General features: G+C 47.1%; 7 protein-coding genes across 7 annotated transcripts; 6 read left to right on the forward strand and 1 right to left on the reverse strand.

The window, feature by feature from the left end:
- Nucleotides 1-543: 543 nt before the first annotated feature.
- Nucleotides 544-1,113, forward strand: K444DRAFT_147919 (uncharacterized protein). Its single transcript, XM_024870578.1, has 2 exons — nt 544-1,038; nt 1,107-1,113. Exon 1 carries the CDS (start codon nt 640-642, stop codon nt 898-900), a length of 261 nt encoding a protein of 86 aa, XP_024730360.1. The 5' UTR covers nt 544-639; the 3' UTR covers nt 901-1,038; nt 1,107-1,113.
- On the forward strand, nt 1,114-2,591 carry K444DRAFT_147946 (uncharacterized protein). Its single transcript, XM_024870579.1, has 2 exons — nt 1,114-2,296; nt 2,348-2,591. Exon 1 carries the CDS (start codon nt 1,259-1,261, stop codon nt 2,090-2,092), a length of 834 nt encoding a protein of 277 aa, XP_024730361.1. The 5' UTR covers nt 1,114-1,258; the 3' UTR covers nt 2,093-2,296; nt 2,348-2,591.
- Nucleotides 2,592-3,811: 1,220 nt separating this feature from the next.
- K444DRAFT_635261 (uncharacterized protein) lies at nt 3,812-4,749 on the forward strand (the record flags this gene model as incomplete). Its single annotated transcript, XM_024883837.1, has 2 exons — nt 3,812-4,486; nt 4,537-4,749. The coding sequence occupies 2 exons, from the start codon at nt 3,812-3,814 to the stop codon at nt 4,747-4,749; spliced, it is 888 nt and encodes a 295-aa protein (XP_024730362.1).
- A 2,896-nt stretch (nt 4,750-7,645) lies between these two features.
- On the forward strand, nt 7,646-8,429 carry K444DRAFT_700575 (uncharacterized protein; the record flags this gene model as incomplete). The annotated part of the gene is made up of 1 exon (XM_024888014.1): nt 7,646-8,429. One exon carries the CDS (start codon nt 7,646-7,648, stop codon nt 8,402-8,404), a length of 759 nt encoding a protein of 252 aa, XP_024730363.1. The 3' UTR covers nt 8,405-8,429.
- A 1,688-nt stretch (nt 8,430-10,117) lies between these two features.
- K444DRAFT_147954 (uncharacterized protein) lies at nt 10,118-11,274 on the reverse strand. The gene has a single exon (XM_024870580.1). It carries the CDS (start codon nt 10,958-10,960, stop codon nt 10,190-10,192), a length of 771 nt encoding a protein of 256 aa, XP_024730364.1. The 5' UTR covers nt 10,961-11,274; the 3' UTR covers nt 10,118-10,189.
- A 1,207-nt stretch (nt 11,275-12,481) lies between these two features.
- K444DRAFT_700577 (uncharacterized protein) lies at nt 12,482-12,977 on the forward strand (the record flags this gene model as incomplete). Its single annotated transcript, XM_024888015.1, has 2 exons — nt 12,482-12,677; nt 12,739-12,977. 2 exons carry the CDS (start codon nt 12,482-12,484, stop codon nt 12,939-12,941), a joined length of 399 nt encoding a protein of 132 aa, XP_024730365.1. The 3' UTR covers nt 12,942-12,977.
- Nucleotides 12,978-13,582: 605 nt separating this feature from the next.
- Nucleotides 13,583-14,311, forward strand: K444DRAFT_668070 (uncharacterized protein; the record flags this gene model as incomplete). The annotated part of the gene is made up of 1 exon (XM_024887367.1): nt 13,583-14,311. One exon carries the CDS (start codon nt 13,583-13,585, stop codon nt 14,309-14,311), a length of 729 nt encoding a protein of 242 aa, XP_024730366.1.
- Nucleotides 14,312-16,051: the final 1,740 nt, after the last annotated feature.

Here is a 16,051-nt window from a genome sequence, read left to right on the forward strand (position 1 = left end):
ACAGGTTTGGATGAGAGCGAACGAACGATAGGAGCGAGGCTCGGCTTTTCAGCTGTGCGGTTGTTCCGCTGCCGGGGTGTTCAGCACTGCCCCAGAAAAAGCAAATAAAAAAGCCACCTTAGAACACAGGCGTACTCCAAGGCTGGCCTTACGCAGGTGCAGGCCCTAATGTTTGTTACACCGCCTTGAGTTCTGCTAAGCAACAGTCGGCTACAGCGCATTGCTACAGGGCACTTCAGCGCAACCCCTGCAAAGGCGGTGTAACAAACATTAGGGCCTGCACCAGCGTACAGCATCTTCTACCTTCACACCTCCTCCTGGCTGTCGACATCCCGAACAATCTGCTCAAAGTCCTCTGCAGTCTTGCTCAAAATCTCAATCTCGTCGACCAGCTTTTTCGCTTCGGCTGGTGCACTCCTCGCATCTTTCTCGAGTTTTCTAGCTAAGGGGCAGCCTTCTGCCAATTGCGAAGCGGGTTTCAAGAGAGTCGCGATGCTAGCGATGCCCCCAGCGATCGAGGATTTCGGCCATTGCGATCTTGCCCAGGGTTGACGACAGAACGTCTCACAGAGGAACACTACTCAGATCGATGCTTTGTGGAGACCTAGATGCTGTATACCACGGGGAAGGCGGGGATTCATGTCACCCGAGGCGAATTGGCGGGCTTTCTACCTCCGTAAGGTGCCAGCAGTGGAGCGGGGCTGCATGATGAAGTATGAGGCGAAAAATAGTGGAAGTAGTCTCAACGCTACAGTAAAAGTGGATGAGGTGGTCTGTGCTCATAGGTTTTTTAAGCGAAAGGGGGCGAAGCCGATTTTGCAAGTGACCATTTCACTTGTGGCCTGTTATATATTATTTGTCTTTTATTCAATTTCAACCCACTACTTGGAACCCTCCTAGGCGCGCTCTTCGGTGCATACAGTACCACCTCAATACAAAGTCGCGGGTTGTGGGAGTGGGTTGCCCTAAAATTCCGTGCGCGGTTCATTTTGATGCCATTAGGATTACGAGGAGACGGGAGCCGGAAAAGGGGACCATGTAAGAAGAATCGCTTCCAGATTTCAGCAGGTGTCACATACCCAAGAGAGGCGAATTGACTTGCATAGTCTATTGCTCCTTTCGTTCTACCGAGGTCCGCAAAGCGGGAACATGAATCTTATTGTGTGAGTCACAATGCTTCTGGAGTTGTGTGAAAACTGGACCGGGGCCACGGGCCTCGGACCCACATCTCTGCATTTCACCTGGGACCAAACTAGCGATGAGAACGCTTAAAAGAAAATTCAGCTTCAACACTCATTTCAAATTTAGTGTGAATATTTCGAACACTCCAGATTCCCACATCGCAATTATTCCACAACGTTTTTCATTGATCATGACGAATATTTCAAACTCATCAATTAAATACAACCCCCTCTTTCCTCCTCAACCTACCAATAATACTCCAGCGAAATTCTCACAGTTCAGGAGATTTCCACCAGAAGTGCAAGCCATTATTTTTGAGTTTGCCACGGCAAATGAGGAGCCAAGGTTTCTGGAGCTGTTCACTAAGACACGGCAGGCAGAACAGCAAAGGGATCTAAAGATTCGCCATCAAGTCCCTGCGCTGCTGCATGTCAGTCGCGAAGCTCGAAGATGGGCGAAAAAATATTACATCAAGTTGATGGGTACAAGCAGATGTTACCTTGACCCGAGAAAGGATGTCGTCTTCATGCAAAATACAATTGTTCCAAAGATGTACAATTCGTGGATTCAACATCAAGCGAAGAACGGTCGATCTTACAGTATGGAGCTGGAAAAACAGGTTCGATACGTCGTGGTTGGCGGAGAAACTGAATATCCATCGCTTGCAGATCTGACTAATTGCGGATTCTCGAATCTTGAGAAAATCGTTTTGCAGAAACAGACAGGGGGGCTTAATTCTCGACAGCAAGCGCACTTGTCGCAGAATTCATGGGTGCGCAATGAACAAACTCCTCAAGATGTGTGGCGCTATACCAGTGCTTGCCCGGACAAAAGGTCTGAGGTCGAGTTTCTTGAAGCAGTGGACTTGAACAAGGAGGTACGTAATTCCGAAGGAGCCCAAGAAATCTAAAACTAATTATTTCATACATAATAGACTATTCTTGAGACGTTTGGGCTCCGTAACTCTCCTCTAGGCGACGCGGCAGAAAATGAGGATAACAACTCTCAACCTGGAGCTACCCCTCGAGCAGAAAATCAGGAGGGCAATGACTCAGATGACCTTGATCTCCCCAAGGGCGACAACAAAGGAGTAGATGATCTTGATCACGTCAATGTAAAGTCGCCAACACCCCCTTCAGACACTTCTTCACTGACCCTTAATCAGCTTCGCTTAGGCCCTGAACATGATTCACGTCCTTTCCAGCATCAAACCAGTCACACCCATGAGCCGGAGGACATACTGCATGGCGCAACTCAACTCGTTTCAAGCCCTCAACACGATCTTCCCTTTTTCCGATATGCGAAGCTCCCCCAATACAATATTATAGAAGTCATACCGGACAACATCGAGTTGGATGACAAGGAACCCGGCTCTCCTAACTATCCAGAAACAGAAGAAGAATTCGCTGCTACGGCTAAGACTCCTCCTTTAAGAGATTCTAAGCCACCTAATCTGGCTCCACTTGAACCCGCAAGGGATATACCTGTATCGGCTCTGCGTGAGCCAACTTGGGATACATCGACTCTCCCTGCACCAACTATTTCTTCAGCAGCACAAGATTATGTCGAATACGTCCGCCTCTTCGCCCGATTGTTTCTTTTCGGCGCATACGGCTTGCCGATCCACCCTCAACTCCAGTCCCTTTCCCAATATGCAGCTCCACAGACTGGCGTCGATTTGCTGGAACCTTGGACCTGCTCAGAGTAAGCTTCATAAGCTACATTCTATTGTGGGGAGATGTAGACTTGCCAAACCGAAGATCCATAAAATTAATTCAATCGCTAGAGGCTTTTCCACTTGGCAACGAGGGTAAACTGTAGGATTCTGTGCCGAGCAGCTCCTTGCCAGAGACTATCTCTGCCTTGGCCCTTGGGTAAATTGATAAAAATTGAGAAGCAGAACTCCTCCTCTACTTAGAAGGCAGCTGAGTGGCTATCAATGTTTAATATTAGAATTGGGCTTAAGCCTAGGAGTATCATCAGGAAATCATGGTACTCAAGAAGCAGAAAGAAAGAAAGAAAATCCGTCTCTTTGAATTTATCTCTGGAATTTCATAAAGTTTCTATTAGTGACGTCAGGTCGGCGTTTCTGTCTTTGAACCGACGCTATCGCTTGCCTATCGTTCAGCTTATCGGCGAGAGCAAAAATAGGATTATGTGAATTTGGGGGCCGATCTTTTCAACAATCGCGCAAGGAGGTTCTTGTGTCTAGATTCCTTCTTGCAAACAACAACCTCCTCTTGCAACTCACCGCGTCAGCTACTGCCAACAAGGCGTACAGGTGCAGTACAAGACAGCCTATCCATGCGCATTAGATCTGCCTAGACGCGCTTTTCCTGTCTGAACACTTGTTTGTAAGTACTCGTTCGCCGTTTCGCTTTCGTTCACGATGTCCCCTTCACTTCCCAGTTCTCATCAGCTACCAGAAAGAGAACAATATTTGATTGTTCTCTGAAGGGAAGAATAAGAACTGCTCAAGATGTCCTTCTCTCGTTTGGGAGCTACTTTTGTTGCACTTGCCCTATCCCATCAGCTTTTTCTTCTCAAAGCTCCACAAAAATACTGGAAGTTGGTATATTGACTTACCATCCTCGCAGACCTGCTCTCCATCTCCGAAAACAAATTCGAAATGGCGAAGTCCAAAAAATCTATGAAGCCAAAGAAATTGACCTCGTTTCCCGTATTCAAGAAGCTTGCGCCAGAACTCCGAGAGATGATTTGGGGTTTTGCGCTTCCTGAAGCCAACATGGTTGATATATCGCTCCAAGATTTTGACCGAAAGCTCTCTGAGGATAAATGGGAGAGGGTTAAGGTATATAGTGCGTCTTATACCGTTCCGGCCATCTTGCAGACCTGCCAAGAGTCTCGGGGTGTAGCCCAGAAATTCTACAAGAAGATTTTTGAAGTCAAGTTCAGTGACAGGCCTGTCTGGTTCAATCCTTCTCGAGACATCCTGCAGCTCCGAGACACCGAGACAATGGATGCCCTTGGTCTCTGGAGTATCGACGATTTTGGCTTTATGTACCACATTGATGAGGAATTCAATGCCCCATTCCCCCATATTCGCCGCTTGCAGTTTCCGTCTGATTGGGATGCAAACCATCAGAGTTATTTGAAACCGATCATGGTGGCATTTGGAAAGCCTGAGCTTATAGTTCTTCACAAGCCGAACAGTCGCCAGAAGTTCCCAAACCGGAACTTCAGTCGACTTAAACAAGCAGTGGAAGCGCTTTCGGGTGACGACAAAGATGATTACAAGCCTGAACTTCATTGTCTTACCAAATATCAGTTGAAGAGAATGATTGTAAGTCTTTTGCCCTCTATTTGAGCAATAATGTGTTAATGCTTAAGTAGAAGAAGATCGACCACCCCCCTCGATGCAAGAAGGCAAAGGCTCCAAATATTGTCCTGTCAACCACTCGCCGCTCCGACCGTTTCGTCGAAAGACCTCTGAGCTACTATGAAGGCGGAGAAGAAGTCGGCGAAGACGTGTATAGTGACAACGAGAGTGTTGGAGAAGCGGACGATAATGGCAATGAGGATAACTCTGGCAATCATGAAGGCTAAGATGGTCAAAAACACACATTCACATTTTCCTTTCGTCTTCCAGAGCTTTGAGAGAGCTTCGCATTGACTGTTCTCTATTCAACTGGAGCGTCCAACGTCATAATATTAAGAGGTACTAGGAGAACGGGGATCCGCTGTTCGTGACCCAAGCAGCAGCAGTTTCTAGCATAGATCCTCAATAAAATCAGGGATCCCTTTTAATTAGACTTGAAATTCTATAGCTGCTTGCTCATTGTGCTAAACCTTAGCTCTCAATATTCCACAGTTGCTACCGGCAATACCTATCCAAAGACTGAAATAAGAGTACTTGTGCTAGAGAACTATTCACTAAACAAATAATTGCACGGTTCTCCCTCTTTCGATCTGTGGGGAGAGAAATTCGGCCGTAATATTTAACAGGGACGCGACTCTTTGGCATCACCTCCTGTTCCACCCACAATCCATGCTTTTCAACACTAAACTACAGCACCTCTTAGGTTGTCTTTGATTCCGCCAAAGTGGCCGTGATCTCTATGTTTGGGTGGCTCAACTTCCTTGGCTTCTTCCAGTTCCGATTCCTGAGGAAATCTTCCCGCCGCCCTCCACGAGCTGCGGATTCTGAAGAGGCTCCTATTGCGAAAACCACTGCAGAAGCTCCTCGAAAATTCGTAAGGGGCTTACGCACGGATACCACATATATAGGAATGACTACAATGAGAATGACTAGAATGGTCTCAACTGCCGCTACAGCGGTATCCTCGGAAATGTTTACTCTCTCCCCCGAGCTGTCAGTCGATATCAGAATCAAGATCTAGAAGGCGGCCAACAGCAACCCCAGGATCATTGTGGTTGAGGAGTATCACGATTGGTATGTCAACACTTTCTTCCTACTACCAAGTGCCAAAGATCATGTCTTTCAATGGTCTGCCTACGGTTTTGTTCTAAGCTCTCTTCGACTTGTGTGCAGCAGAAAGAACACGAGGGGCTTACGCTCCATACTTTTCCTTTGATCTTCTCCCTCACTGACTTCAAGATTATCAGGTTCTTTGACAAAGCTAAGCCTCCGCAGCTCCATTCCACCTTTGCTGTCAGCTTCGAGTCACGAAATAAGCCAAGCGATCATACAAGCTGATCTTCGAGTCGCGTATTGGCCACGCATTGCCTTCAACTTCACTTCCGATACCTCTTCCTCTTGAACTTATGGGTCGCTTGATACTTCAAAGAAAATGCTCCAGCAAGTCAAGCATATCATATCGACCAACGAGCTGCGATTCGCTCCCCCGCCCTGAACCCCTTTAGGAACGCTACGAAGGCTAACCACCAATCTCATGCACTCGGGTTGCTCCATCCGCTGGAGGATTCCAAGGACACATCCAAATCATCCAGTGCTTTCCCAACACCCAAAATCTCTACCTCCTCCCACATTTCATAACCTGCCCCCATTTCCCCTTCGATGGCATGATTGCGGTGACTCGGCTGTTGTTGGAGAGACCGATTATCAGCTGATTGAGGGCGATGAGACGGAAGTACTGAAGTATCACCTGAGCGCCGACGTCTCCTACATGAAAGACGTGAGAACTCAAAAGGCATAAGACGATAATATCGTTCCATGTCTCGAAGATCCTTCCGCAAAAGGGTCAAACAAGGACTTATGGGAGAATGGGTTGAGAGTTGGCGGATCGACTCGTAAGACTGAGAGCTGTTTCTGAGATCCATAGTCCCGACTCTGTTGTCATTGGTGTGAGGAGAGCAATAACGAGGATACTCTGAACTCTGCCTCCCTCCCGATTTTTCGAGATGCTTCATGTGACTGACCCCTTGAATGCTCCTGCCGCTTCCATCACAAGTCCACCTTGATGCATCGCTCAAAATGGGTCCAGCAGCTTCTGACTTGCATATATTTGGCAATTAAGCAGATATATCCACTAGCTATACCTTAATCGCTTCCTAGCTGTCAAGTGTTCGCAGCACTAGTGCTGCAGCACACCATGTTGACAACCTTCGCTGCAGATCCTTCGCGCCTTATAGCCCGAGCATCTCGTCTGACCTCAACCTCTCCAAGTCAACTTCAACGTTTAAACAACCATATTTCTCGCAGGTCATTACTGCAGGAGAATTTCTGCGAGCAGCCTTCTCGCCCCCATACCTCCTTTCGGAAGCTCCATAGGCAAGGCATTCCATCACTTTATCAGGTTATTCGAGAACTTGGAAGGATATTGCTAGTATCGAGATTTAGCAATGCAAAAAAGTGGAAGTCAATTTGCTGAAGTCTTTGTCCTCTTTGCCCCAAGCTTTCCTCTGCTAAAAGACCAGAGTGCCCAGGAATCTTGAAGTCCAAGTCCAGATATATATTTCCTTAAACTCCCAGCATATAAAGACTGAGTAGTTTGGATGCTAGTGAATGGTTTGCAGATCCCCAAACCTTATAGGGACAATTTTCTATTGCAGTGTTTAGCAGGCGGTATTGTCACTAGATTCTGCCAAAAGCTTTTCTCTTTGCTAACAAGACATTTAAAATGTCATTTAATTTGGATACTATACCAGTTCATAGAGGTTGAGGGTCCTACAAATCCATTCTATATGTTGTTCGAGGACATTATTTGAAGTGTCCGTCCTGTTTCTAGGCCTCAGCTGACATTATTTCCAGAGAAAGAATGGATTTTCAATGGCCAAGGAACGTACAAGATCCTCCAAAAACATCCAAATCACTGGTGTGTGTGTGTTTATTATAATTTTGGGAACATTATGGAGCTATAGAGTATGGAGGTTGGTGGCTGGCTGGGAAAAGGGGGGGCCGATCCACGTGATTGGGCCCACCGCATAGTAAACAATTTATAAGTTCAGAAAACAGACTTCTTGACTCCCCCCACCACAGTCTCGCAACGTGCTCCAGCATTGTGCAACTGCTACAAGCACAATGGCATCGAACAACTCTGCTACCGAGGCTTCCGAGGCCACCCACTCCACCACCACCACCACCACCATTGTCCCAGCTCCCTTGGTCACATTCGAAAAATTCCCTAAGCTCCCAAGGGAGCTGCAGGATGAGATATGGAAGCAAGCTCTCCCTGGTTTTCGACTAATCACTATTGTCCAAAGGCTTCCTGGCGCAATGGCATCTTTCTCGATGTCACAAGCCACGCCAAACATACATCTGTTGCGCAATACCATCCAAGCTCTTGCCGAACCTCCTATTATCCTCCGGGTTGACACGAAGTCTCGCAACGTTGCGCTCCGGCACTACCATCCAATGTTTCAAAATGTGCTATTTTCTCCGGTCTTCGTGGACCCAGATGTCGATATCCTCCCTTTCTACAACCACCGAGCACTTGCCGCATTCTACCAAGTTGCTACTGCTACGCACGCCAATATCGTTGAATTCCCTCTCATCCGAGCTGTCGCCATTCCTCACATGCATCTAACAACCACGCCACACAACTCTCTCGCCTGTGCGATGGATGTAATAAAGACTTGGCATCGGGTGAAAGATCTTTACATGGTCTCGCCCACTATGAATGGTCCCATCAACGGCTTTCCTGTGGAGGAGATGAAAATGTTGTTGGCACTACACCGAAGATTGGTTTTGGATGAGATGACTGAGAGGGAGAAGAGAGAATGGATGATACCAAGTGTGGTGTTTTTACGGGAAGAAGACCTCGAAGAAATCACCGACTGAGGGAAGGAACGATGGTCATACCCGGGGGTAGGTTGTTCTGCAGCATGTTGGGACATTTTTGTAGGAATGCCAATGATATACCCCTCCTAATTCACACAGGGCTAAACCATATGTGATTTGTTCTCGCTTATATTGATCAAAACGCTTCAAGATATCAACATTTCCATAAAAATCATATTTATAAGAATCTAATAAAACCAGTATTCCTATATTCTAATTCTATTTATTTGACTCCCCTTCGAATTATATAAAGTACTTATTTTGACTTTTTGAAGTGTTCTAACTGAAATAAGGGAGGTGGCACCTAAGAGCTAGAGGCATAACGGCTCTTCGTTATTCACTACTGCTAGGGCATAATGCAAAAAAAACATGGAGGAGTGAGGTTCCCATTTGTGGCATATATGTCTGCTTGCTCAACATTCCGGAAACATTTGGTTGGATCAAGTTTCCCTCCTCCAAAGGAGCCATGCTAAACCACACAAAGCAACGGAAACGTCAGGCAACAATATCTTCCCGCCACCTGTATCGCCTACTTCATCACCTCATATGCGTCATTCCACCCAACGAACCTCAACTACCTTGGCTCAACGGCGGGCCGCGCAGTCTCCGCAGAGTTCTCTGCCACGTGTCTCGCCTGCTTGGGTCAGTCCAGTGCAACGCCGTCCTTCCGAGACAGCGTGGCACGATCGGTAGATTCTGATTCCAGTTGGTGATGTACACTGGGCACACCATACTGTAAGGTAGCTGCACATTGTTTCTGTGGTCTTGATAACGTAGCTGTGATTATTTGTAGGCAGTTTAAGTGAGGTATCTTAGCTGTATCTGTTTGGAGGTTTTGGTTTGTCTTTCTGTTGTGAAGGTGTGTTGGATGGCGAGCATTACTGAAGGGAAGAGGTCGCTTTTATGCTTGAGGCCAACGTTCTATGAAGGAGCTTGCATTCTACAGGTTTCTTCCTCTCAGTCATATCTTATCGTGCGTTACTTACATAGTTAGGCTGATTAACCACTTACCCATTATTGTAAAACTCTCTTTTAAGGAGCCTTTCAATATTTCTCAAATGTTCAGTACAGAAGTTTGGGGTGCCGTCCATCCACTCGAGAAACCCGGCAGGCTCAGACTTGGGGAAGAAACCGACGGATTCTAGCTCCCTTGAATCACCACTCTCCTCTACTAATACAATTATAAAATTTCTTTATTTTTCCTGCTTGAACAATACCACAAAACATAGGTAACACCCCTCGACCTCCCTGCCATTCAGATACTCTAACTGAATGGTGGAAAACCCACTCAATGCCTTATCTCGAGAGGAATCTCGGCATGTCTACGAACTCACGTCCTCATTTCTCGAAAAGAAAATGCCAGTACACTGTATATTTCAACCAGGACGTGGACCGGCTTTGTGTTCACGCTGTGGAAGCGCTGCACAAGTCATCGGACATGACGGATGTTCGCTTCAGGGACAGAAGACATTGATTGGGGACCTTCCACCCGGAATCTTCGAAATTATATCTTTGAAAACCGCTGTATGCCGTCCCCGCTTAAAGCCTTGGGAGAAAATGAAGAAGCTCGAAACGAGGGCCATTGGTATTGTTTCCGACGAACCAACTGCCCTAGTTATGAATATCGTTTGGGGCCATTAGCTGGGATTCGGATACCGCCGCTTAGTCCGAACGAGGGGGTTCATGCCAGCTAGCTCCTTCTTGAGGCTGGTCCAGCATTAGACTATAGAATCCTTCCACAAATCCAAGGTTTTCGCTAGCTTGTCGTAATAGACCGAGGGGGTGCTACAGGGCTTCATGCTTCTCTTTATGGATGGTGGTGGAAATAGAACCACGGTGTCTGTGGAGGCGTTCAATGGTGTCCATATCAACGCCCCTCATCTTGAGAAGTCGCGCAGTGGTGATGACTTTGAAGAGACCTCGGTTGGTTGGGTCTTCTTCGCCGTCATGTGCGTTGTTGAAGATACCTTCCATTTGCTCGTCCGGCAAGTCATTTTGGGCAACGGCAACGAGGGTTTCGATATCCGCAGTTGTGAGCTTCGACTTCTTAGAAGCGTTATCCATTGTGTTGTCCTGGTTGATCTTACTACAGTATGTGTGTGTGTGTGGATGGATTGAGTTGGATTGAAAGTCGATGTTAATGTTTGAGGGGGGGCGGGGCGAGGAGAACCTCGCTTGTTTTTGACCCACTGTGCAGGCCGGTTGGGAGAAAGATGGGGAAGGGTGCCCAAATAGCCAATCCAACACGATCCAAGCAAGCATCGCAGCAAAGAAGAAACGAGCTCCGAGGTGTAAGATGCAGGTTCGTATCCAGTCCCTAAGCCAAGCAATTGATCCCCAGGTGAACTCGGCCAAAGCCATGAGCACCAAGCGCAAGGAAAATAGAGAGGTCGTCAGAGACCTGATGTGGCAGAGGCCCAGCCAATTTTGGCCAGACACTCCAACGAAGGCTTGGTCTTGGCATCGCCCTTCAGCCGAAGCCATACCTAGAAGCAGCGAAGTCTTCACCATCACCTTCATACCCATATCCATGTCATGATACGTAACTGGGATCATAGGTGGACATTATCCTTCTAGGGCAATCCATAGTGCACCCTCTGGGAGGCAGTGTCGCCGGATACCAATGGCCTAACCGTTATTTCTAGTGTGTAGAAAGTAGTGGATTTTCATATCCATCTTGCTGTAGAATCCGGCCTGCTCCATGTGCCCACGAATGTTCTTTTCATCTTCTTTGCCCCTCTAGTTCGCAACCTTCTCAGCCATCCAGAGCGCGTTCATGGTATTCTCAAAGATAACGATCTTTGGATGATATGTCTCTAAATATGCTTTGATCCCATCGAAAGTATCTCCTGGTTCGCCTTTGTCTTCCAATGCTATTGGAAAATTGTTGAGCGTGGAGAAGCCATCGCAAGCAAAGCCCGTAGTGACATTATCGGCATCTTCGGGAATGAGAGCCTGACCAGCTCGGTGATGCAATCATTTTGGCCGTCGAAACGCATCAACTTCGCAAAGTCGGTGTCCAGTTCGGGCCTTCATTCAGTGTCGTTCTTAAGGTTGTGGCATCGCTTCGAGAAGGGTTATCAGCATCGCGGGTGATGATGATGTTTTTTCTCGCCTGGCAGTAATCCACGTTGGCTGTGTTTACAGTGGGGAAGTGGTACAAATTAAACTCATTCCCTTGTCCCTAGCGATGAGCTCGACCGGTAGCCTTGGCGATGACTGCTTCGTAATCCTCCTGAACATCTCTCCAGCGGCGTAATACCGTTGCATGAAAATTACGTGGTTGGTTGGCAGGCACTGATCGATGGTGGAAAGGCAGTTGTCGGGCCTCAAAAATCGCTTCAGGAATCGCCATATTGTGTTTCTCGTCTCTCTTGTAAGATCGAGTGTTGTAATTTGGGTAATAGTGCTGGAAGAGCAGGGGCCGAAGTAACATGTCAGAGGAAACTCGGAATGGCATTCGAAGGTTGTTCAGCAATGATTGAGTGGAGAAGCGTTTGAGAGAGTAGAGTTGCGGTCTGGTAACCGGTCGCGGAAATTTTTCTTCAGCCTAGATCTTCATCAGCTTGTTTATCTGCGAGTTATAGTTGCTCATCGATTGAACTTACGGCTTTGAGGACATTGGGAAAGTGTCTTAAAAAACTCGACCCCGGTCCCCGCCACCCTCGAAGGGCTTCTGGTTGGAGCACAGGGACTAGTCTAACTTCTGATTGTTCTAAACTAATTGAACATAATTTCAGCTTGAGGCTTCTCCTAGAGATGTGCGATTTGAGGGACGTTGTGGGATCTTAGCTTGGTGGCTGGAAAATGGTGTAACCTCCATGATCCTGACATTCGCATTCGGATTATGGCCTTCAAACTGGCTAGGGCCAACCTGGATAGAGAGGATTGACAAATTAGAGAGTCTGTATTGAGCGGTGTCTTATCGGCTTGTGATAGGAATAAATTATTCCGTAGCGTCGGCTTTGTCACAGTAATTCATTCCGTGCTCAAACAAAACCCTACCTAGATTAAAAATCCGAAAACTCCATTCAACCCCTCTCTTTCCATCAAGAACTATTCTCAACATACGAAAAAATGATTGGACGCACTGCACTACAAGATCCCTCAGTTTCTCGACCCCATAAATGCGTCACTTTAGCACCGTCGAGACAAGAAAGGGGGAAAGGAGCCGTGGCAACGATTCCGACTGCTGTCGACGGTCACCCTTGGCGCCAAGAAAAGTGCTACATCTGCTTTGCTATCAGGAAACAGCTCAGGCTGAAGACTGCCAGTATGTTTAACCAGGCGGAGTCTATCTTATTATCTGCGAGAATACTGACTTGTAATCACAGGACAACTTGCTTCAGCAGCTGTTGAGAAAAGCATAAAGGAGGAGCAAGAACAAGACTGCATCAAGCAGGACACAAGAGAAAACAATTTGACACAAGACGATAATGAATCAACGACGGCAAAATCCAAGAATATCGGTTTGTGCAGGGTGCGCCGTCCACAAGAAGCAAAACAGCCTCTGCAGAATTCCAGTCGGAAGCTGTAGCTAAGATGCTTACATTGGACGAAGAAATGATTTGGCAAGGGAAAAATTATGGCAGTTGAATGTTTGCTGTGAGACTGGTCACAATTGGGGTAAGGCTTGTCACAGAAAGGCAAGAATACCCCGTAGCTAATTTACTTACAGTAGACACTTGCCGGAAGACAAAGATGCTCTTGATACTTCAACGCATACGGGGAGCCATGTGTTTTTGATCCTTGTTTATCAGAGGCAGAATTAGAAGTTGGGCCACAGGGGTAGAAGAGGAATCGTTCATCAAAGAGAGGAAGCATTGTCTCAACTGCAGGATTAGGACTTCAGCTGACGGTCCTCGGAATCTTTGATGTTCTCTGCCTTTTTCGGGCAATGCGTTTCGTGGCGGAGAAGTTTCCTGGGACTTGGATCAGAGAGGTTGAAGTTCTGCAAAATCCAGCCGAATTGAGTCTAGTTTCTATGCCAAGACTTCAGCCTAACTTCTATTTCGACCTCGTCTCAATCCTTTCCCCCTCTACGTTTCTCCTTCGGAATCACAACACTTGAGCCAACTCTTCCATACTTGTGACTATCGTCTTGTCTTGTCTTCTAAGTGTACCTGCCAACCTCCACGCCTCTGCTTTTGCTCACTTGATTTATGTGATCAATCCAACATGGCACACCTTGCAACCAAATGGCCAAACTCTCCTCCGCTCGATTCAATGCCCGAAACCTTTACGGAGTTTCCCGATCTCCTACTCGAAATCCAACGTGAAATATGGACATATCTTCTCCCTGGTCCGCGAGTTATACACATCATGGGGTCGCCCAGGGCAAAGGGACAGTGCTTTGTGGACATGATAGAGAACCCTCTGCTACTTCGCATTTGCCAAGAATCTCGAGCCATTGCCTGCAAACGGTACCGATTATCCTTCGAGCCTCATCTTCGCCGTCCAATTTATTTCGACTTTTCCTCGGATATCTTGCTCATGCAGAATGAAAAGGTCCTGAGCATGTTCTTCGAAAGAAGCAAGGGATCCATCACCAGCGAAGTGACGATGGTCAAGGTCCTTGCTATCGGCTTGCCATTTGAGGAAACAGCGGCTTCACTGCATGTTATTAGTCGCCTTCTTTTCGTGATGGCCATACACACTGGGGTGATCAATGCAGCGACGCGTTTTGGCAATCTGCGAGAAATCTTCTTACTGACCACTGAGCCGCGGCGGTCGGATTTCGAGAATGCTCTTCTCTCGGATGAGTATTTGACAAAAATGAGAATGTCTTACTCGGGTCTCCAGGATCCATATGCTCTGAAACGACGAGAGTTCCTCAAGGATGAAGATGGGAGCATTCCTACCACTACACTCATGACAGCTGTAGACTTTTGGAACCGGTTCCCTTGACATTGAAGCATGGCCAGAATATTTCTGAGCACGTTGTTGGACCTATGACAAGGGATTAGTCGACATTGCCCTTAGCTATTCCTGAAGTGCAGATTGTTTTCAGCTATACCTGATATAATGCAAGGGCTCAAGGAGAACAAGCTTTGACGTCCAGCTGTTTAACATTCTACTGTGCAGTCCTACTAACACTAAAATAACAATCGACTAGAATGACCCCAGGATTGCCCACATGTTAATTGCTACACATGTTTATGCGTTTTGCAAGGGTTTTCTTGTGACAGCCAATATTTCTTGTCCATTTTGTGAACAACTTGCATCAATATGCTTTGTGTTACTATTCATATTCAGGTGCTTAGCTTACAAGCATTATCTCCTTAGTTTTAGATCTTTACTGACTAGAATGTAGGCTTGTACTCCTTAAACATTATGGCATTCCATGTCTAGGTAGAAGTAGGACAGGGTAGTAAATCGTTGGCGTCGGTACGTAGGTTAATGCGCCCCGAGCCTGTTATTAGCCGCAGCCAAAAACAAGTTGCTTAATCTACCATGTCACTCTTTAGACAATTCCAGATCATCCCAACCCAATTCTTCCACAATCCGTCTGCCAAACACCAACCACACCTTCCAACAGACCTCCCGGCGTGCTAGACAACCCAGAGGAGTTGGCGACTCCATCGACTTTCCATGGTTTGCCGAAGCTCCCTTTAGAACTTCGGGTTCGGATTTGAAAGCTTGCAGTCGTTCCTCCAGTCGTCAATTGAAATTTCACTGCTGCAGAAGGGCAGAGTGCCGAAACCTTATTTCCTGGAAGCGTATCCCTCTCTGGAGAAGTTTCTCTGCTAACAATCCTCAAGCACAATTATGGATGGCAGGAAAGCCCTCATCCCCGAAGACACCGACATCGGGGCTTGTTCTTCTGGAATGCAGGCCGACAACAAAAGGGCACAGGCAATGCATAAGGAATTAAGGGTGGCCTGGGGCATAGCGGTTGAGCGTTTGTCAGCAACTTGGGGGGATTGGTGTTTAGCCTGCGGTCAGAAGCGCAGCATAACTGTATGTATAAGCCAGTGCAACAGAAAGTCTCTTCTCTATCCCGCAAGTGTTGAGCGTGACTGTTCAGCGCACCCATGTCCACTTTCTGGACAACCTTTTAGATCCTCGTTCTGTGTGCCGGATGATTCAATTCACACTGTGGACAGCGTACAAATATCCTCGCGGAGTCTTTTCCTGAAACGGCTTCTATCACCCTCTCTCTATCGACACCAACGCCTAGTTTCCACTTATTTCAATCTGAAGCCGAGGATACCAAGCTCAAATGGACAATAAATTACCTCATTTCCTCCTGTTCTCTCAACTACTAGCGGACCTTCAACTACGTGTATAGGAGCCTACAGTTGTTCCGGTTTATTTACACTCCACATCGAAGCTCGGCAGAGCCTCCCTCATTCAAGATTACATCACCCGCCATCCCCATGCTCTCCGCCTGCAGAGATTCTCGCGCCGTTGCTTTGAGAACGTACAGGACCGGCCATCGTATCATATCCCAGAACAGGAACACCAGTGCACCACCCCTCGACCTTCTTTTGCCGGATATACTTCGACCCCACTGTGCCCCACACAAGATAGCTTTCTCTTTGCAAACTAAGAGTCGTTGATTCACATGGCTAATGAATTCGAGATAGTGCCTAGCCCTACACTCCGCCCCCGGCCTTAGCTTCCCGATAGAAGCACTACACCCCT

This window comes from Hyaloscypha bicolor, assembly GCF_002865645.1.
Source record: "Hyaloscypha bicolor E unplaced genomic scaffold K444scaffold_142, whole genome shotgun sequence".
NCBI lineage: Eukaryota > Fungi > Ascomycota > Leotiomycetes > Helotiales > Hyaloscyphaceae > Hyaloscypha > Hyaloscypha bicolor.